This window comes from Silurus aristotelis, assembly GCF_946808225.1.
Source record: "Silurus aristotelis genome assembly, chromosome: 24".
NCBI classification, from domain to species: domain Eukaryota; kingdom Metazoa; phylum Chordata; class Actinopteri; order Siluriformes; family Siluridae; genus Silurus; species Silurus aristotelis.
In genome coordinates this window covers 14,978,353-15,000,364 of record NC_139597.1, presented here as the reverse complement: position 1 = coordinate 15,000,364, position 22,012 = coordinate 14,978,353, and the positions used below count along the sequence as shown (strand labels likewise).

The following is a 22,012-nucleotide window of genomic DNA, read 5'->3' as shown; positions in this document are numbered from 1 at the left end:
TCTTATGTTATTTTCTTTACACTAAATGTCTCAGACTTTTTGTGTTGTGTCCCAGTCAGTTTTGTGTAGTTCTGTAAACTGTGTTACTTTTTGTTCATTTATTTGTCTTATGTAGCACCTTGGTCTTAGGGGAACCTTGCTTTGTTACACTGTGTGCTCTACTGAAAATGGTTGGAATGACAATAAAAGCCTATTCAACTTACTTGACATGCTAATGTTAGCAGCCTTGAATGTGTGAGATAATAACTCTGAGTAAACATTCTGAGGAACAAATATCTCTAAAACGGCTGACAGCTCGTATTAAGTGTGGCAATAGTTTCAGTTGATCGAACTATTGCCAGCATTGTAACCTTAACATCATAGACACAAACAGTGACACAAGATTAAAATGTCCAAGCTCTGTAATGCTAAATATATAACAGCATTTCTACATTTTTCAAAAAGGCTCACATTTTTTATTAAAATCTTTTCAGAAAGGTCACGAGTTTGAAACTAACTATGAACTTTAACAGTGGTGTAGCTAAGGAACTGTACTTTATAAATTCAGAAATAATAATATTGTCTTTGACACACTGTAGTTCCACGTGGGTCCACAAGATGGTGCAGTACAACAATTTACCTTAAACTCTTGCACCACCCAGTGACAATGATTATGCTTGAATAATAAATTTTTAATAATTTTTTTTTTTATGATTTTTAACGATATAAACGCATACATAGGCGCGTTTCTCGGAAACCTGTTCTACAATAAAAAACAATTTTTTTTAAAGTTTCATAAGTTTCATTCTGACGCTGTCAAAACTTTCCTGTCTCTTTAAACACACAATGAAATGAAACCGAAAGTTTTTTCTCTTATTTGACTTTTGAAAATGGCTTCGAATTGCGAGGACGCATTTGGTGAGTTTCTCAACTTTATTACATTTTCTAGCGGCTTTCGTGATGAAATTATGATGGCAGTGTGCAATTTGTCATACTGGTTTGTAAATAAGATCAATAGTTTTATTTGGGTTGAACGTTTGTTGGGAATTGTTTTCATTTTGTTCACTTTAGCAGTAAATCGAATCCTAAAACGAAACCTATTACAAAACAACGAACAAAATATATATATATATATATATATATATATATATATATATATATATATATATATATATATATATATATATATATATATATATATATATATAGACTATATATAAGGAACATATAAGTTAATTTTTGTATATGATCACTGAATTTCTCTTTCTATAGATAGGAGTGTGTCAGATTTTAGCGAAACTGACATGGATTCACTTTCTGGATCTGATTCAGACTCAGAAACACAACAGGTAACTTACATCACTCCTGTTTACATTTTGTTTATGTAAACAAATCACTTGTGTTCACACTTCACTCCTGTTCACACTTCACTCCTATTTGACACTTCGCTCCTATTTACACTTTACTCTTAATTCACACTTCACTCCTGTTCACACTTCACTCCTAATTGACATTTCGCTCCTATTTACACTTCACTCTTAATTCACACTTCACTCCTGTTCCCACTTCACTTTTGTTCATGCTTCACCTCTATCCACATTCCTATTCAGCCTAAAGCGAAACTAATAAAAACCTTCACTCCTATTTATACTTCACCCCATTCACACTACACCCCTGGCTACGCTTAAAATCTGTTCATATTTCACTCTTCATTCTTTCACACTTGACTGCTATTCACATATCACTCCTGTTTACAATTCACTCATTTTTACACTCATTCCTATTCATTCCAACATGAATCTAATGCTTCTTTACTCGTATTCACATTTCATTCTTTTTACTCTTGACCTTCTTTTTTACACTTTACTCCTGTTCACACTTCACTCCTGTATTCTAGACACTTCACTATCACAAAATGTTCCTGTTTACACTTCGCTCCTGTTTACATTAATCTTATAAATACACTCTCGTTCAACCCTTACTGGTGCTACACTTCTTCTAGTCCTGTATACAAATTTCCTTTTTTCTATCACTCCTGTTCAACCTTTGCTGCTGTTTACACATTACTCCGGTATACTCTTTATTCCTGTATGCACAATCCTGTTCAAACTTTACTCCTGTTCATGTTACTTAAGTCTCGTAATTCCAATAAGTTCCTGGACACACTGTTAGCAATTTTTGCGAAGTAGTTGTAAGTACTGTAAACATTATATTAGGTGGTTATTCAGAGCAGATTGAACAGACATACTTTTATTTTTATTTGAATCTCATTTCAGGTAAACCAGACTGCTTTAAATATGATACACAGCCTTTACACAGTGTTTTGTATTTGGGTCCATCTAATTTCATCAGCATAAAAGGTTCATTCGTCATTAGGAATTTGCTTTGTAGCCTTCTAATTTCTGTCTTATTCTGTGACTAGTGCTCTATAAACAGTTGCAGATAAATCCTGATAGAGAGCACAGAAACCCTAACTGTGGAAATACCTCTAGTCATATGTGGTAGATGGTACCTACACATGGTCCCGAAGCCTCTGAGATGTACCATCTCAGATGATGACTGAAGCCCTACCTCTTCCTGATACACTTAAATTTGCACTTTCCAAGTTTCTGGAATTCTAGGGTTATATTTATATTAAGTTTGTAATCTTGCGTACCAGTGTAGATTTATTCATTACTAGAGACTTAAAGCACTTTTGTACGTCGCTCTGGATAAGGGCGTCTGCTAAATGCCGCAAATGTAAATGTAAATGAACCAGTACAATTTCTAAATGATGATTTCCAGAGGTCTGAACAGCAATTGTTTCCAAAACTGTCTAATGGGACTAAGTAGTTATGCATGCTAGCTCTGAAAACAGTGCTAAGAACTGTTAAAAAATTAAGAACCTGACTATGAAATAAAGCATTTGTTTTGGAAGTTATTAAAGGGCTTGCTTGCTTTTTTTGCCCCCAGAGGCAGGTCTGCTATTACTACAACAAAGGCAACTGTCGCAACGGGACCTCCTGTCCAGACCTGCACGTGTGCAGATACTATTTAAAAGGCAATTGTCGTTATGCCTCGGGATGTCGCCTTTATCATGGCTCAATCTCCAATACTGCAAGCAACAATCAAGAGACGAGAAGTCGTAGCAGGAGGACTCAAGGTTACACAGATCGCAGTCGCAGTTCCTCATCTGGTTCTGGTTCGTATATTCATGTTTGTTCTATCTTTTGTTTGCTTCATACATGTGTGTATTTAAACTGTTTACAGAAACAAAAAAAAATTTGAAAATTTGATGTATTATCTTCCAGACAGTGATACGGACAGCAGACCCTATAGATGGCAATTAAATTTGGGAAACGGCTGGCAAGATGTAGAAAATGATTATATCCTGGAAGCTCAATTCTCACGCCCTTACACTAAAGGCATCACCATCTACAATACTCCCTGTGGGTTCGTATCCCAAAGAAATGTCTACAGAAAAGCTATTATTCTATCACATGACATCAGACAGAAACTGATTTGAATCAATATCAAATCAATATTCTACAATAACAATACATTACAAAACAAAATACACAATACAAAACAAGCCCTTTCCTGTTTGCAGTGGTGATGGACAGGTTGACGGACGAGGTCAGACAGGAGTCTCCCTGGACTATGATGTTTGCAGATGATATTGTGTTTGTGGTGAGAGTAGAGAGCAGGTGGAGAAGAGCCTGGAGAGGTGGAGGTATGCGCTGGAGAGAAGGGGAATGAAAGTCAGTAGGAGTAAGACAGAGTACATGTGTGTGAATGAGAGGGAGGGCAGTGGAGTGATGCGGTTGCAGGGAGAAGAGGTGGAGAAGGTGGAGGAGTTCAGGTACCTGGGGTCAACAGTGCAAAGTAATGGAGAGTGTGTTAGGGAAGTAAAGAAAAGAGTGCAGGCAGGGTGGAGTGGGTGGAGAAGAGTGACAGGAGTGATTTGTGATAGAAGAGTATCTGCAAGAATGAAAGGGAAAGTTTATAGGACTGTGGTGAGACCTGCGATGTTGTATGGATTAGAGACAGTGGCATTGAGTAAAGACAGGAGGTGGAGCTGGAGGTAGCAGAGCTGAAGATGTTGAGGTTTTCGTTGGGAGTGACGAGGATGGACAAGATTAGAAATGAGTTTATTAGAGGAACAGCACATGTAGGATGTTTTGGTGACAAGGTGAGGGAGGCGAGATTGAGATGGTTTGGACATGTGCAGAGAAGGGACATGAATTATATTGGTAGAAAAATGCTGAAGATGGAGCCACCAGGTAGGAGGAAAAGAGGAAGGCCAAGGAGGAGGTTCATGGATGTGGTGAGGGAAGACATGCAGGTAGTTGGTGTGAAAGAGGCAGATGTAGAGGACAGGGTGGTATGGAGACGGATGATCCGCTGTGGCGACCCCTATTGGGAGCAGCCGGAAGAAGAAGAAGAAGAAGAAGAAGAAGAAGAAGAATTCTACAATAACAATACATGTTGAAGTTATAACTACAGTAATCCCCACGTTCTAAATCCACCTGCGCTAAAAGAAAACGGACGCCACGCCAAAATGCTATTTAATGTATACAGTGCTGTACTGTATTAACATTTTACTTCATTTATTAATTAATAATTATATATTAATTAATATACTTCCTTATTTTAACATAAAACTCCATAAAAACAAATGAGTTATGTGGAAAATGCGATTCCGCGATAAACCGGTGGCACGAGATTCGAACCACGGTAAAGTGGTGGATTACTGTATTACAAATTAAGATATAAAGATAACAGGAGGACTCACTTGTGAAATCGAATCCAGACAGAAAACAGAGTTTTACTCCATGTAGAATAGGATGAGTATCTTTGAGATGACAATCAAAGCTCTGGGTTTTAATATATGTTTTTATCATTTTGTAAGAAATTGAATCTAAACCCTCTTTCCTTTGCATTTAAAGTGCTCTGTCTATCGACTTTACAAGAATGCGTATCTTGAAAAAGACCAACCTGCAAGTAAGACGTAGGGGCTCCCGAAAGAGCAATTGGCTGTGGTATTACAGAGAAACCGATGGCTGGCGTGAGTTCGGAAAGAAGGTAAGCTGTACCAACGTCAAAACTTCCTCAGCATGGAAATGTATGTATGTGCATGCTCAACGTACAGTATTTGCACTCCATAGAAAATAAAAGGTAAAAGAGTTATATAGAAGTAATGGCATATTTGAATATTTACTAGCAAAATAGCACATTTTCTTTTGCATAGTCTCCCTGCTGTATACACTACAAAATACATGGTGATAAAGTCTGCAATTTTAGGCATGCAGTAAAATAAAGCATAAATAGTATGTAATTGTTTCTTTCTAAAACCTTAAATGTTGAACTCATTGAACTGAATGCTTTGAGGAAACTAAATACTACAGTCACATGTTGTTCAATAGTTTTTTTAGCGAAAATGGGATTGCTGCCATGTTTTAAACAAATCATAAGAAATCAGGGAAGAATTAAACTCTGTGTCTCTCCAGCAGAGTAAAACATTGTTACGTTTTTACAGTTTCATATAAATATATTGTAGTGTATGTGGTTATTGAAACATTGTATTTCTATTGAAAGAAGGCCTAAAAAAGCATTACAAGAAGGCCATGTGGAAATCTATAGAACTCACCTTTTAATTACCATCTCAAGAAAATGTAATGGAATTTTAATATGTCTGAATGCATTTGCAGGACGCACAGGGGAACTCCAGTCCAGTGAATAGCTCCATGCTGGAAAGTGAGTTCAAGAAGAAGTCATGTACTCTGCAATTCATTATTGACTCCAGCAACTACGAGATAAGATTTAAAGGTGTGTGACTTTCACCAAAACGAATGTAAAATGAGAGAAATGCAAAGGCTCTTGATATAATTTGACTTCATTTGGTTTGTGTGTGTTTTTGGCCAGACATGTGCCAGAAAAACTTGTCCACAGGCCGCAAAAGGAAGATCAGAAGACGTCCAAAATTTGATTCTTCTCAGGCTGAAGGGTAAAGTTGTAATTGCTGACACAATTTCCTTTCAATACATAAACAATGCAAATTCTATAACAGCCCCAGTGCCATTTATTTTAAACTGCTCAAGTTTTTATCTCTAGCTTCTCATAGCTTAGATATAGAGAGTTACAGAGAGACAGATTGATCCTAATACTCTACAGTGTTACTCTACAGTTATAAAGTAAATGTAATTAAAAGTGTTATTGTACTTAAGTAGCTTTTTTGCATATATGTACTTTACTGAAGTATTTCCATTTGGGGAGACTTTTACTTTAACTTCACTACATTTCAAAATTAAATATCGTACTTTTTTCCCACCGACATTTTGCGAAATCAGGTCGTGCTCTGTTTTGAACTTGTTTTGAGTGCCACTTGGTGGTATATACTTATTACCAACATACACGTTGGATACTTAAGTACTTTTGAATGCAAACGCTTTTGTATTTTTACTCAAGTGAAGTTTAAAGGGAGCAGCTTTACTTTTTTGGAGTAATATTTTACTTAGTGTTCTACTTTAACTCAAGTAAGAATATGCTTTGTGCGCTTCATCCACCACGGATACTATATAGATTATTCTAGAACACGTAATATTTCTCAAACCCTAAAGACTTCACACTTGCAAGGGTTGTAAATAAAAAGCTACATCAGCATAGATTTGTAGATTCGTATAATAATAAACAGAAAAGCAGCCTTGTTGTCTGATTACTAAAGAAACCCGATGGTCAAGACATTGCTTTAGCAGCACTGTTTTACCTTGGCTATGACCTTTATAAAAGTGTATAGGTCATTTCAAGATTGAACACAGGAAGGAATTAAGCAACTAAAGTTAAAGCAGCTATCTGAAGCTAAAAGTCCCAATATTCAGAGCTGTTCTTCAGCATAATTAGGTATGAAAGGTATGATAGCCATGATCAACCATGTTTGTTTGCATGAATCAACTCAGGCCAATTAAACCTGGTCTAAAAATGACATTTACCTCATTCCTGTAATAACTCAAACTCGTGTGGCTGCTTATCTGTCATGCTCTCTCAACAGAGTGAATACAGTGACAAATAAGTTAAAGTCCATGTTGACTTTATCTAAAAAGGCTCCTCTGTGGCAGTTCAGTGGGAGACGTGGAAACTGGCATAACTTCAGTCCTCAAGTAAGCTTTTTTTTTACCCATTAGGAAAAATGCTACAATTCAAGGGTTTATTTTCATATGTACAGTAAACAGTCTTCCACACCATACAATGAAATTCTTACTCTGTGAATACTTCAAGCAGCCTATGGCATCCATTAAGGACTTAAGCAAACAGACAAAAGAAAATATATGATTTACAAATGTATAAAGTTATTGTAGTGCAAATGCAAGAAACAGAAGTGTGTTCATGTATAACATTTACATTTATGGCATTTGGCAGTTACCCTTATCCACAGTGACTTACATTTATCTCATTCATGCAGCTAAGGGGTTTTTGGCCTTGGTCAAGTGCCCAGAAGTGGCAGCTTGGTCTGGCTGGGATTTTAACTCACGACTTTCAGATCCAAAGCCAAATGCCTTAACCACTTTACTTTACTGTCTCACTTATGTGTATAAAGTGTGCAGTGTGCAATGTAGGTTCTTGTTGGTATTCCCATTGTAAAGAGGTGTAGGGTCTCTGCAAGATATGCAAAGGTAGACTGTAGTCATTGGTGATATTTGCATTTTGGGTGTGTAGCAAGGAAGGGCTTATTAGATACCTCTCAAGGTCTGTCTGCAGTGATAGAAAAAGAGGCAGTAGATTCTGTAGGTGTCGTTCACAAGCCTGATGATCTGTGGGTAAAAACTGTTTTCAACTTCGATGTTCTTGCTTCAACACTCCTGTAGCATCAGCCTGTTGGTAGGAATGAGAAAAGACAGTGTTGGGGTGACTATTGTCTTTGATTATGTTGATTGCTTCTCTGATGATCCTGGCTTTGTGGAGGCTTTATACTTTTATTATTTAGAAAGCGACCAATAATTTATATGTAGATTGATTTCTACTCGCTAAACTGTCATTAAGCGCGTTCTCTCAGCACCACTGCTGCTACGTGAATATGACATACCACAACATTATAGAGACCGAGGCGTATCCCGAGAGTCACGTAAAATATAGATTAACATGGCAGAGGTAGAGTTGCATCTTCCTGGAGATAGAACTGGAAAATAGCATCTGGGTTTATTAATTTTTTTGCAGTAAAAAGGTGTGTTTGTGAAAGAGCCATGTGTTAGAAGTCAGAAGACACTTATGATTTGCTGTCTGTCTGAACCTAAGAAATAAAAGTGAACTATTACTACCCTTATGAATTGCCTAGCATCATGTTTTTTCCATTACACTGTATTGCAGTGAATCGCATTGTGTTGAATGAATTTGGATCGCACTGCATCGTAATAGGGGGGAATTGTATCACATTGTATAGGTAGCTGCTTTATATTCGAGATGCGAATTGCATCTGCCTCAGTTGCACATCCATAATGTACACAGAGTGGCAGTTTCCTCAGAGGCATTTATCTTCACAGAGGTATGATCATTCCAGTGAGCATTTGAGAACGGTAGAAGGCCAGACTGTCTTAGCCAATCCTTATGAGTGCCATTTCTCTTTAAATGTTGAGTCTTCCTAAATGTTTTTTCTAAGTTGCTTGCATCTGTGTTCTTCTCTCTCTCTCTCTCTCTCTCTCTCTCTCTCTCTCTCTCTCTCTCTCTCTCTCTCTCTCTTCTCTCTCTCTCTCTCTCTCTCTCTCTCTCTCTCTCTCTCTCTCTCTCTCTCTTTTTAGGGCTCTTGTTCAGTATCAAGTGCAGTCATTGAGCAAGAGTTCCAGAGCAATCGTCAGGGCTCCATGAGCTTTAATGTAAATGAAGACCAGTTCATCCTGGACTTCTCACGTATGAAACCAATCTCTTATTTATACTCTTTATGAGTTGATGGTTAGGGTTTTCTCAGATTCTGTAGAGGCATTTAGAATTCTTTAGTTATCGTCAGAATTAGTTTTAATTACTTGTGTAATGGTGATAGTACTTTACAGTATGTGCTGCTGCAATATATTTGTATATATAATTAAATAATAAATGTTTTATTTTTGCTGTCATGAAATCTGTGATTTTATTGCTGCAGTCCATCATAGACAGCATGTTCCACAATATATTCCACATATGATTTAACTAGATGATGCTTCTGGTCTCATTTGGGTTGGACGATGTTTGCTGACTTTGGGCTTTTTCTTTTTTAAACAGAGATGATCCAAACCAACGTGAAAACACACGCCACTCGCAATATCCGACGTGTGAAGCAGTGATGCTACTCTTACAGCAGGCTTCAGACATTTGCAGAGGATAAAGTAGTGGTAATGCCATCTGAATAGTACATGTGCTGATGGTGATGGTTAACCCTTATTTAAATTGTAACACCATTTTACATACTGCCTTTTGGATATTCCATGTCCTTTAAATGTGTGTGAGTGTAAAACACAAACAAGCCTGTTTACACCAAATATATTAGAATATTATGTTTACCAAATGATTATTGTGACTGGGTAATACTTCTGAAATGATGATTTAATGTGGGATTATATGCCTATTGTTTTTATGGCAAATCATCAACAATATCAAGTGATAACGACTCTAAGTATTACAGATTTCTTTAATTATATTCTTAAAGTTTTCCTTAAATATAAAAATCGCATTGGAAAAAAAAACTGTGCTGATTGTGTTTGTGCTTCATTACTGAGGACTTATGTATTTATACTGATGACCAACTGCCCAAATGTACTTCACTTTATTTGATCCACATACAGCAATGGTGAAGTGGAACCTCCCTGTCACACTGTCTCATGGCAGTTTATTCAGTTCAGTTTAATTCAATTCAATTTTATTTCTAAAGCGAGTCTCCAGTGCCAGGCAGCACACACTGATGTTGGATAATGAGATTTTATTGTCCATACTGCAAAGTACATACAACAAATAGAACAAATACCCCACTAAACCAGGCCAAAGCATGCAGATCTAATTCTGATGTGGCTACAACTCACACTGCAAGAGTATGTTCTCAGAAAAATACTCATCATAAATAATTTTACAAAATTAAAGAATGTCTCATTTATCACATCATACACTTCTGTATGATTTCATTTATAATGTTCACCACATTTCTTTAGATTTTATGACATACTACAATATCTATACAAGTGCTAGTGCTAGTGGCTAAATGCTAGCCAGAGACAGCATAGCATTAATGATATAAAATTACATAACAGTACAAAATGACACAAGTTTTATGCTTTACAATCTTGAGTCTGCTAAGAATTTAGTAACCATTCCAAATACGATAAATGAATGAATGCTCAGCTAAAGCCAGCCAAAACAGAGCATGCTAATGATATTTTGAATGTATGGTATAACTGTGGGAAAGGATGTCTGTGGGGAAGATATATTTACATTTGTTTTTAAAAAGGCCAACACGTACAAATTTTGATATTGAACATTATTTTAAATTAGAAAATTACATTTGAACTTCAGTAATGATTTAGCTCAAAGACTGTACTTCATAAATTTGAGGAAGTGGGTCCACAAGATGGCGCAGTAAAACAATTTACATTATACAGAGTTATATTTTATATATTATATTTTATTAAGGTAAAGTAATACAAAAAATCCAAGTATTATGATTAAGAACTGAAGCAATGCGTCATGATATCGGTTCATACTTTCAAACCCTGTACTCTTCCACTCTTCAGTAATTATGCTTCATAATAATAAATAATGTGCTTATTAATGTTTATGGGTTTTTTTTTTCAACTAAATAAGCTCCACGTTAGATAAGCACGGGTCTTAGAAACATGTTATATCTATTATACAAGATAATAAACTCGTTAACTCTGTTTTTTGACATTCCTGTCCACTAAACATTTACAATGAAATGAAACTGAAAATAGAAATTTCTCTTCATATCCTGAACATGGCTTCAAACTATAAAGACACAACAGGTAAGTCTAGCAAATATATATTTTTTTTCGAGAAAATTTATTAATTTGTCTCTCGTGGTGAAAAAGAAATGACATTGTGACATTTGTGACACGTTTTTGATACTATGCTAAAATTCAGAAGTTGTAGAAAACCACAGTTTCTCTAGTTGCTGTTTTCCAGCTGCGTGATGTTTCTCATGCAATAAACCAAATGAAAGGCAATATAATAATAATAATAATAATATTAATACATAAATACATACATACATATGTACATACATACATAAATGCAAAGCAACTATCAGCAGCAGCATACAGTAACTAATCAGAACCTTAAATTTAAACAAAATATTGAAGGGAAATATGTTTTTTCTATTAATCTAGAAATTAAAAGAAGTTTCTGTAAAGGTCTGGTCATGTGTCTTCCTGGTACACACACCAGAATAAAGTACAGATGTGTGCTCAGAGATGTGTTAAATATAGTGAGTGAAAGAGAAATGAAAACGAAAGCAACCTAAAACCTCAGGAAGTATGAAATATCTACTGTCTTTTCCCATGAAAGTGTGTTTGTGTAGACCTGCATTAAAGAGGGGGTGTTTATGAAGTGCTACAACGTAGTATTTTAGTTCATTTTATCTTTAAAACTGACAGCTGACTAAACCGGTTTCAGATTGGGTTCAGTTGGTTGTGTGTATTTTAGCGTGTACACTCAGAGAGACGGATCTGGTAAGTTGTCACTTATTTGTTATGAATTTAGACAAAAAATTGAAAGTTTTTAATTATCTGTTGATAGGATTAAGGTTACAAATTGGGGAAAGTGGGGTTGGATGAATTATAATCTGTGCTGTATATTCATGGCATTTCATAAATTAATACAACAAGAACCTGAAAAAGAACTAGCTGCATATACAAGCTCAGCATAGCAGCATTTGCACACAATAATGTGTGTATATCATTTTATTTTATTTTTTTGTATATAATCTTTTTCTTCTCTATGTTTTCATTTCTGTCCATAATGAGATTTTTGTGCAACAGATGTTTAGTTTGAACTGAGAAATCTGAATAAAAATATGCAAAACATTTTGTCATGTGATGCAGTCATGTGACCCATTCAACTACTTTTACATTAAAATGTACATTTATAGAATTTTTGCCAGACACACACACAAATCCTTTTCACCTCAAAACTAACAACTCTATAGTTTTGAGTTACTCATAACAACGACACCAAATCGTCAACAAATCTATGTCTGTTTATGTACTTGGATCTCTTCCTGAACATTATGGATTCCTTCTTCCTCAACATTCAAGTCAATTTAGTTTCAGTTTTATTTGTAGAGCGTTTTTAACAAGGGTATTGTCACAAATTAATGTTGCATCGTTACAAATTAGTGTTACATTACACAGTATTACAGAGATAAAATTATTATAAAATATATGTTAGTGTAAGTTTATCTGTAATGAGCGAGCCAGTGGTGACATCTCCTAGAGATTGTATTTTTAAAAAGCCTTGAGAGGAACCTGATTCAAAGGGATCCAATCCTCATCTGGGTGGCACAGAATGATTATTCATTACTTTTCCATCATTGTTGAGGTGTAGTTATCAGTGATGGGTCTTTAAATACAGAACTGTTTAGACCATAGAGTTGAAAAAAATAAAATAAAAATGTAAACAAGCCTGACTTTCATTTGTATATGTGCACAGTATGGGGTGTAAGCATTTTTAGAGGATTCTTTGGAACATAAAATAGTGGTGTAGATAAAGAGCTTTTCAATTAAAAAACTGGGACATTTCTAGCCTTTTTGGCATCCGAGGTGAGATTCCTTTTGTCACCTCCCCAATGGCTTCGCCCTCCCACCATACAAATCATTAGTACTTAAAAAATAAAAAAAAATAAAAAAATTAAGAATCAATGCAAAATTGCCCAAAGTATGTAAACATATTCTGTATATTAAACATTAGCAGAAAAACAGGTAAATAATTTAAATGGGCCCGGGTGGCGGTGGGGCAGGAGGCGCTAACTGAATCCCCCATAACATATGTTATGTTCACACATGCAGCAATTTAATAGGTGATACACCATTTTCCGTCTCACCAAAACATAATGAAATGACATAATGAAAAATTTATACTGGCCCCTATATCCAATGTCAAAAGAAAGCATATTCTGAGAAGTTGAACTGTGAGTATGTGAGAAACAATTGGTAAAATTTGTTGAAAAACAATTGCACTATAACCAAATAGGAATGGGTGGGGCTGTAATGATGTGCAGCATGAATTGACTTAATTGACAATATTAAAAAACCCTAAATTATTGCATGCCTGTATAATAACTACAAACCCAATTTGTTTAGTTTTACTAAAATATTTAATGAAGAAATTGACAAATTTAAGGAATACATTTTAAATGTATTCCTTAAATTTGTCAATTTCTTCATTAAATATTTGACTGTTGAAAGTTTTTCTGTGTTCTATTGTAACCAAAATTTGACTTTGATGACTGAGATCTGCTAATTATCAGATTCTGTCTTTCTTGACATGTTACTGTGCCCCAGACTTTAAGCATACGTTTTATTTTTTGTCGTTAGTTTGTTTATTTTAGAGTCAAAAAGCTGTAACCATATGCAAGTGTCAAGACTTTTCAAGACCAAGCAGACTGTCATTTGTATAATTTCATGTGTCTAACCAATATCACGTCTCTCTTCTTCTTAATTTAGCCATGGCCACTGGTGAATGGTTTTACTCGAACAACTTCAACAGCATGTTTAACAGCATGTCAGCACCTGAGACACCACCGAGCCTAAGAGGTGATTTGAAACAAATACAAATCAAAAAATTTTAGGTCACTACGTAACTAACCAATGTGTGTGTGAGACTGAATGAATGAATTTTTATATATTTTTTATTTTTATTTACTAATTTACAGCAAAACATTATGAGTGGAACCTGTTTGATGGCAAAAGATGGTTGGAGATAAATAACGATTTTATAATCGAGTGTAACTACTGCCAGCCTGGAACAAAAGGGATCACCATTGATACACACTTAGGGTGATTTTCTTTTAGTTTTATTTTTGCATTGCTATATTTAGTGAATTTTCTGATTAACTTTTTTTTTCATTCTTCACAGGTCTCTTTACATTGACTTTGATGCCATGACATTAATAGGGCCTTATGCCAACCTTGCTGTACGCCGACTATCGACTATGTCTCATGACCAGAGAGAAGACATGGGCTGGTTTTACAGAGACAACAGTTTCTGGTGTGAATATGGCGAGCAGGTGAGGCTGAAGAGCTCTACATATATATATATTTATATATATATATATATATAAATATTTGTGTGTGTGTGTGTGTGTGTATTACTCACTTGTAATCTCACACAGGGATCGAGTTGCAGCACATCGTCGGTCAGCAGTCAGGACTTGGAGCTGCAGTATAACTACAACCCTGAAGGCTCCTACCAGTTTACAACAGGAAAAACATTGTACATTTTGAATTTCTCTGGTAAAAAAAAAAAAAATCCTGATAAACTAAGATGAATGCTTTTGGGTTCTATGCACATCTAAAATGCATATTAAAATAACAACCTTTTTCCATTCCTACAGACATGATGCAAACAAACCTGTCCACTCACAAACAGAGGAAAGTGCGGCGCAGGCCAAAGTTCATCTCCACAGTCTACATAAACAACAGGTGCTACATTTCTAACTGTGATAAAAATGCAAATGTTTATACTGTTATGAAATGAAATTGTGAAACTTCATATCTGTGTGCAGTCTGAACACTTTGGAACCATCAACCTCCAGCATATATACATTTCCATCAGCCACTGTAAATCCACCCACTACGGTTACCTGGCAGTTTATGGATGAGGAAGGTACCTGGAAAGACTATCAGAAACCAGTGAGTGATTCTCCTCCTAGCTAGACGCACAGCTTTCACATGCAGCAGTATCTTAAGTGTATCTTTAGTGAAGGGTGCATCTGAGTTTTTCATAGGAATGTGTGTGTGTGTGTGTGTGTGTGTGTGTGTGTGTGTGTGTGTGTGTGTGTGTGTGTGTGTGTGTGTGTGTGTGTGTGTTTTTTTTAAGAATTCCTCTCTGGACAGTATGGATATAGAGAGACAGTATCAGAGCAGTCCACATGGCCAGCTTGATTTCAGAGCTGGGTGGTACAGTTACACTCTCTCTTTCGATGGTAAGTCGAACTACTTCTTCTACTAATAATTTACTCACAGTTTTTCAGCGTTCGATGTCATATGTTGTTGTTTTTCTTTTTTGCAGGAATGTACCAAATCAATAAGACTTATAAGACAACTAGAGCAGTTCGGAGAATCGTTGCTAACGAGAGCAAAAGCAGGTAGGGTTCCATCATGAATTAACACATTTTATACTGTGCTGATGTTAAAATTATGCAAAGCTGCAACATTAGACATTTTGTGATACTCCAGGATTTGGTTATAATATAAAACTGTGTTGATCAGATTGTTTTTATTGACAATCAACTCCTCCCACCACAGCACTCTGTGCCAAGTTATCTGGCAGTTTAAAGATATGGACGGCTGCTGGAAAGACTTCATTAAAGTAAGTAAGAATATATATATATATATATATATATATATATATATATATATATATATATATATATATAGTGCCCAGAATAATGAGTAGATCCATCTCTCTATTAATTTACTACATTCTATTGGATCCTATACAATTAGACATTTGTGCAAATCTGATTGATTAGTTTTAAATTTGATTAGTTAATACCAAAGGCAAAATAAAAACTATTATTACAAAATAATTTAAGATCATTGTGCAAAAAATTTGTACACTCTGATGAAAGCATCAGGAGGAAACATTAAATAAAATTGCAATTGAACAGAAATTCACCAGCAGATGAGTCTTACTTGATCATCACACAGGTGGCCACATGAGAATTGTGAATCAAGAGTGGTATTTAAGAGAGAAAATGTACCTTCCTATAATGCCCTGTAGTTTATTAGAAAAATTAGTAAAAATTTGAAAAGGATGGATTTGGAATGGAAGTTCGCTGAGACATCCACGCAAGTTAACACCTCGTCAAGAGCGTTTTGTGATGAAAGAAGTTAGAACTAGAAGAAACTCATGCTGTGAATGGCGAAGAGTTTCGGGACTCTATATTTTGGAGTCATGAGGCAAAGATTAATGTTTTTTGACTCTTGATGGGTTCCAAACTGTATGGTGTCGCACGGGTGAGGAGTACAATGAAAAATGCTTGGTAAAAACACTACAGCATGTTGGTGGCAGTGTTCTTGTGTGGGGTTGCATGAGTGCTGCAGGTGTCAGGGAGTTGCATTTCATAGATAGCATCAAGAATTCACAGATGTACTGTGCCCACTCTGTGCCCTAGGTTGCCAGGCACTTTTTCAACATAAAAATGATCCCAAACATCTAAGGTCACTGTTTAATTTCTTATATTACTCTAAAATATATCTAATTTCATTTCTATAGTATTGTCCCTTGTCCCATATTCTAAAATGGCTAAAATGTGAGGGGTGTACTCAATTTTGTGAAATATATATACAGATCTAAGGGAGATAAAAAAAAAAGTAATGGAATGACTCTCCCTCACACTCCTGGCTGGTTCAATCTTGTAGAATGGGGGAGAGCTGGCTGCTGGAGATTATTCGCAAAATAGACTAGCAATTCATCTCAAGTAAAAAAAAAAACCTGTGTGTGTGTGTGTGTGTGTGTGTGTGTGTGTGTAGGGCACAGGAAGAGGGAAATGTACTATCTCAAGTCAGCAGATTGAGATGCAGTACCAGCAGAACAGGACAGGAACTATAAGATTCAGATCGGAGAAGTTCAACTACCAAATCAACTTCTCAGGTAAACACACACACACACACGCACACACACACACAATATCTTAATACCTTCTATTCATTATTAGTGCAGCTACTTAGCATTTTACATACAACTGAATCTAACTTGAAAACTTTTATTTAATGTACATGGGATTAATGTTTTGGTGAAATATTGAACACACACATATACACACACACACACACACACACACACACACACACACACACACACACACACACACACACTAAGACACACAGTATTCTGACAAGTAATGACTTCTTGTTCTTTGCAGACATGACCCAGACAAACCTATCCACTCATACGAGGAGGCCGGTTCGCCGCGTCTAGCTCTAAAGGACCAGATTTCTAGCTTTTCTCCGTATTTATTTATTTATTTCTAAAAACTTTAGCATTTATATTATCACCCTAGCTGTCATTCTGTATCTCTTGAGTTGTGTGACTATAGGAATGAGTTTCTATAAAAGTATACTGTATATTTCTAGTTCAGTTGAGCCAGACATTCTATTTGCACCCACTTTACATATTTTCTTATAAACTTGGTGAAGAATAGAGTCTGCTATTAGTTGACTTCACTGTCTTTTTTTTCTCATGAACCGAAGTTTTGAAAATGCTTTTGAATGTTTTAAAGAAAACTCTCTGTAATACTCAAATGCCAAAGTTTTACCTGCACTTTAATCAACTTTGATTGACTAAAATATGATTGAACTTTAATCATATTTTTTTTCCCCAGTGGTCCTTTGGTACAACATTTATATCAAGGATTTTGCACCATATGGGCATTTTTTTTGGCTTCACTAACAAAAACAGATCTCAGATCACTTTATAGCAATTTGGCAATTAAAGCTATTATAGCAATTAAAGCTCAGATGTAATAATTTGTAAAATATGATAAAGGTGTTTCTCTTAAAATCTACTTTCCTTTCTGTCTTGTTCAGTCCATTTTCATATTTCAAGTCACAAATTGTATTATACTGCTTGTCATGTCTGCTAATGATGTCACTAATACCACTATAGTAATTGTTCTAAATCAGGAATTGGACGGTTCCATACCAAAAACAGTGTTGGAGTGTGAAATCCAAAATTTGGGTTAGAGAAATTATAGGCTCTTCTGAACACTGTTTGAACAATCAGATTACTGGAATTTAATTTATATTTTATGACAAGGGCTCTTATCCAGAGCGACTTACATTTTTCTGTTATACAGCTGAAGATTAAAGATTTTGCTTAAGGACCCAGCAGTGGCAACTTGGCAGTGGTGGGATTTAAACTAATGACCTTTTGATCAAAAGTCCAACATCTTATTATCCACTTCTCTGAATGAGTCTGCACTTTTACAGACTTAACTATAGAACAGCTGTTAAACACCTCTCTTGTTGAAATCTCTTTTCCTCTCTAGGACTTTCTATTAAGTCATCTGTACTGAAGACTTTCTCATGTCTGAATATTTACAGCTGCAGAAAGTGCAGATTGTTTTTTCAAGCATTCTCAGGAAACATGATACATATATCAGTATATGGATCTAATATATATATATATATATATATATATATATATATATATATATATATATATATATATATATATATATATATATATATATATATATATATATATATATATATATATATACACAGTGGGTACGGAAAGTATTCAGACCCCCTTAAATTTTTCACTTTTTGTTATATTGCAGCCATTTGCTAAAATCATTAAAGTTTATTGTTCTTCCTCATGAATGTACACACAGCTCCCCATACTGACAGAAAAACACAGAATTGTTGACCTTTTTGCAGATTTATTAAAAAAGAAAAACTGAAATATCACATGGTCCTAAGTATTCAGACCCTTTGCTGTGACACTCATATATTTAACTCAGGTGCTCTCCATTTCTTCTGATCATCCTTGAGATGGTTCTACACCTTCATTTGAGTCCAGAAATTTTTGATTATACTGATTGGACTTGATTAGGAAAGCCACACACCTGTTTATATAAGACCTTCCAGATCATAATGCATGTCAGAGCAAATGAGAATCATTAAGGTCAAAGGAACTGCCTGAAGAGCTCAGAGACAGAATTGTAGCAAGGCACAGATCTGGCCAAGGTTCCAAAAATTTTTTTGCTGCACTTAAGGTTCCTAAGAGCACAGTGGCCTCCATAATCCTCAAATGGAAGATGTTTGGGACGACCAGAACCCTTCCTAGAGCTGGCCGTCCGGCCAAACTGAGCTATCGGGGGAGAAGAGCCTTGGTGAGAGAGGTAAAGAAGAACCCAAAGATCACTGTGGCTGAGCTCCAGAGATGCAGTCGGGAGATGGGAGAAAGTTGTAGAAAGTCAACCATCACTGCAGCCCTTCACCAGTGGGGCTTTATAGCAGAGTGGCCCGACGGAAGCCTTTCCTCAGTGCAGGACACATGAAAACCCGCATGGAGTTCTTCAAGATGGTGAGAAATAAGATTCTCTGGTCTGATGAGACCAAGATAGAACTTTTTGGCCTTAATTCTAAGCGGTATGTGTGGAGAAAACCAGGCACTGCTCATCACCTGTCCAGTATAGTCTCAACAATGAAGCATGGTGGTGGCAGCATCATGCTGTGGGGGTGTTTTTCACCTGCAGGGACAGGACGACTGGTTGCAATCAAGGGAAAGATGAATGCGGCCAAGCACAGGGATATCCTGGACGAAAACCTTCTCCAGAGTGCTCTGGAACTCAGACTGGGCTGAAGGGTTACCTTCCAACAAGACAATGACCCTAAGCACACAGCTAAAATATCGAAGGAGTGGCTTCACAACAACTCCGTGACTGTTCTTGAATGGCCCAGCCAGAGCCCTGACTTAAACCCAATTGAGCATCTCTGGAGAGACCTAAAAATAGCTGTCCACCAATGTTTACCGTCCAACTTGACAGAACTGGAGAGGATCTGCAAGGAGGAATGGCAGAGGATCCCTGAATCCAGGTGTGAAACACTTGTTGCTGCCTTCCCAAAAAGACTGCTGGCTGTATTAGATCAAAAGGGGGCTTCTACTTAATACTGAGCAAAGGGTCTAAATACTTAGGACCATGTGATATTTCAGTTTTTCTTTTTTAATAAATCTGCAACAGTGTCAACAATTCTGTGTTTTTCTGTCAGTATGGGGAGCTGTGTGTACATTCATGAGGAAAAGAAATGAACTTAAATGATTTTAGCAAATGGCTGCAAAATAAAAAAGAGTGAAAAATTTAAGGGGGTCTGAATACTTTCCGTACCCACTGTATATATATATATATATATATATATATATATATATATATATATATATATATATATATATATATATATATATATATACACAAAAACCTCTGTATGCTATTACTATATAAATGATTATGTAAAATAAAAACCATCATATAAATTTATTATTTGCTTCAGCACTGTTTTCAGACATGGTGTTGTAGAAACATAACGAGCCCCATCAAACCAAGAGGAATGGAGTGTCATTAAGTCAGATGTTTCCACAGAACGCTGCATAGCTAAAACAAGTAGAATTTGATGCCTGCATGTTAACCGGGAAGCCTCCACTGGAAAGATTAGTTTTTCTCATTATATCTGCCTGAAATACTACAAAAAAAAAGCTATTGTGGGAAAATAATGTAATTTGACGTGGATGGGATTTGTCCTTGTTGGGTCGATTGCAAAATGAGTGCACGTGCTGGTTACAATGACAATTCCATATAAATCCAACAAATGCTTGATTATTCATTCTTGAGATATCGTGCTAATGAGAATCTTGTCCAGGGGGCAATAAAAAAAATCCATGTAGAAGCTCTGGTAGAATCCTTTAAGTTGTTTTTTTATTTATACTTATTTTGATATTGCTTCATGTTCCAATAAAGTTTCCAATGATGCCAAATGATGAGTTTGGGGGAGGTAAATAAAAGTAAGTTGTTCTGGATAAGGGCATCTACCAAAGTTGGCATGTCATTTAAAGCAGTGTAAATCTGGTGGCTATAAGCAATAATATAAGCAGGTCATTCCACTTAAAATTGCTTCTTCTAGCTTACCTTCTTCCCAAAGTGCATCCTGGTGTCACCTCTTCACCAGGTAAGCATTATACACCATCAGGCGTAACATTATTACATCATAACAATTGTGACTGGTGAAGTGAATAACACTGATTATCTCTTCATCATGGTGCCTGTTAGTCAGTGAGATATATTAGACAGCATGTGAACACTTTGTCCTCAATGTCGATGTGTTAGAAGCAGGAAAAATGGGCTAGCATAAGGATTTAAACGAGTTTGACAAGGACAAAATTGTGATGTCTAGACGACTGGGTCGGAGCATCTCAGTATCTATCAAAAGTGGTCCAAGGAAGGAACAGTGGTGAACCGGCGACAGGGTCATGGGCAGGCAAGGCTCTTTTAAGGCACCTGGGGAGCAAAGGCTGTCCCATGTGGTCCAACCCAACAGACACGCTCCTGTAGCACAAATTACTGAAGAGGTTAACGCTGTTAATGCTCCATGAGTCAGGACTGTTTTGGCAGCAAAAGGGGGACCAACACAATACTAGGCAGGTGGTCATAGTGTAATATGCAGACTTGACATAAAAGAACATGTTAAACATCAACAAGAGCTACTTCCATTGCTCCTTCATCGTCCACTTCTAATGCTCACATGCCCCTAGGTGCTTTCTGTGTTAAACAGAAATTAGCATGGGCACTCTGAACATCTGCAGTTATACAAAACAAGCTATAACACTGTTTTAGACACCTTTCGATCAGGTCTAACAATAGCTTTTTCTGCAGCAACAGCTTTGCAGTAGCTAAAATTTTACAGGCTCGAACCAAATGAGTTAACCTTTGCTCCACATACACAAAGGTGTTCGCCAGTAGTCATTTCTAAGGGTCACTTTTGATAGGTATTTACCAGGCAGACTGAAAATAAGAACTGGGGGGACATGAACTGCCATTTTGAAGACTCTTTGACCCTGTCATCGCAATTTGGCTTTTATAAAATTAATTCAGGTACTTTTTTCCTGCTTTCAACACATCGACTTTAAAAACTGGGTGTTCGGTTGCTGTCTAATGCTATAGCATGTACTTTATAGGAGCCATTGTAAGAAGATGATTCATTATTATGTGTACGAGTCACTCAAGTCCTCACACATGCCCATGATGCCCAGATGCTGTCTGTCACTTTATAGGAGCTGTTGTACAAAGATTTATTCAGTGTTA

The 22,012-nt window shown here is 36.2% G+C and overlaps 2 protein-coding genes across 4 annotated transcripts; both read left to right on the top strand.

Moving 5' to 3' along the window:
- Nucleotides 1–772: 772 nt before the first annotated feature.
- LOC310718955 (uncharacterized protein) lies at nt 773–9,665 on the top strand. The gene is made up of 10 exons (XM_083528086.1): nt 773–897; nt 1,252–1,328; nt 2,932–3,160; nt 3,270–3,411; nt 4,908–5,043; nt 5,670–5,787; nt 5,884–5,965; nt 7,007–7,115; nt 8,748–8,856; nt 9,205–9,665. The coding sequence occupies exons 1-10, from the start codon at nt 870–872 to the stop codon at nt 9,264–9,266; spliced, it is 1,092 nt and encodes a 363-aa protein (XP_083384212.1). The 5' UTR covers nt 773–869; the 3' UTR covers nt 9,267–9,665.
- A 1,233-nt stretch (nt 9,666–10,898) lies between these two features.
- LOC310719160 (uncharacterized protein) lies at nt 10,899–18,350 on the top strand. 3 transcript variants are annotated; one of them, XM_083528611.1, is made up of 13 exons: nt 10,899–10,952; nt 13,650–13,739; nt 13,859–13,982; nt 14,062–14,212; nt 14,318–14,438; nt 14,540–14,627; nt 14,711–14,837; nt 15,025–15,130; nt 15,217–15,292; nt 15,453–15,516; nt 16,683–16,803; nt 17,075–17,161; nt 17,534–18,350. In XM_083528611.1, exons 1-12 carry the CDS (start codon nt 10,925–10,927, stop codon nt 17,128–17,130), a joined length of 1,152 nt encoding a protein of 383 aa, XP_083384737.1. In that variant the 5' UTR covers nt 10,899–10,924; the 3' UTR covers nt 17,131–17,161; nt 17,534–18,350. The 3 variants fall into 3 exon arrangements, with proteins under 3 accessions (XP_083384737.1, XP_083384739.1, XP_083384738.1); XM_083528613.1 differs by lacking the exon at nt 10,899–10,952 and adding an exon at nt 11,426–11,657; XM_083528612.1 differs by lacking the exons at nt 10,899–10,952; nt 17,534–18,350 and adding an exon at nt 11,428–11,657 and having other exon boundaries at nt 17,075–17,482.
- Nucleotides 18,351–22,012: the final 3,662 nt, after the last annotated feature.

Excerpts from the sequence above, each read along its gene's own strand:
- LOC310719160 (XM_083528611.1), top strand. The coding sequence starts at position 10,925 with ATGGCTTCAAACTATAAAGACACAACAG. Across the intron at positions 15,517-16,682 it reads GCTGGAAAGACTTCATTAAA|GGCACAGGAAGAGGGAAATG; the intron begins GTAAGTAAGAAT and ends GTGTGTGTGTAG. Across the intron at positions 16,804-17,074 it reads CTACCAAATCAACTTCTCAG|ACATGACCCAGACAAACCTA; the intron begins GTAAACACACAC and ends TGTTCTTTGCAG.
- LOC310718955 (XM_083528086.1), top strand. The coding sequence starts at position 870 with ATGGCTTCGAATTGCGAGGACGCATTTG. Across the intron at positions 5,044-5,669 it reads GGCGTGAGTTCGGAAAGAAG|GACGCACAGGGGAACTCCAG; the intron begins GTAAGCTGTACC and ends ATGCATTTGCAG. Across the intron at positions 8,857-9,204 it reads GTTCATCCTGGACTTCTCAC|AGATGATCCAAACCAACGTG; the intron begins GTATGAAACCAA and ends TTTTTTAAACAG.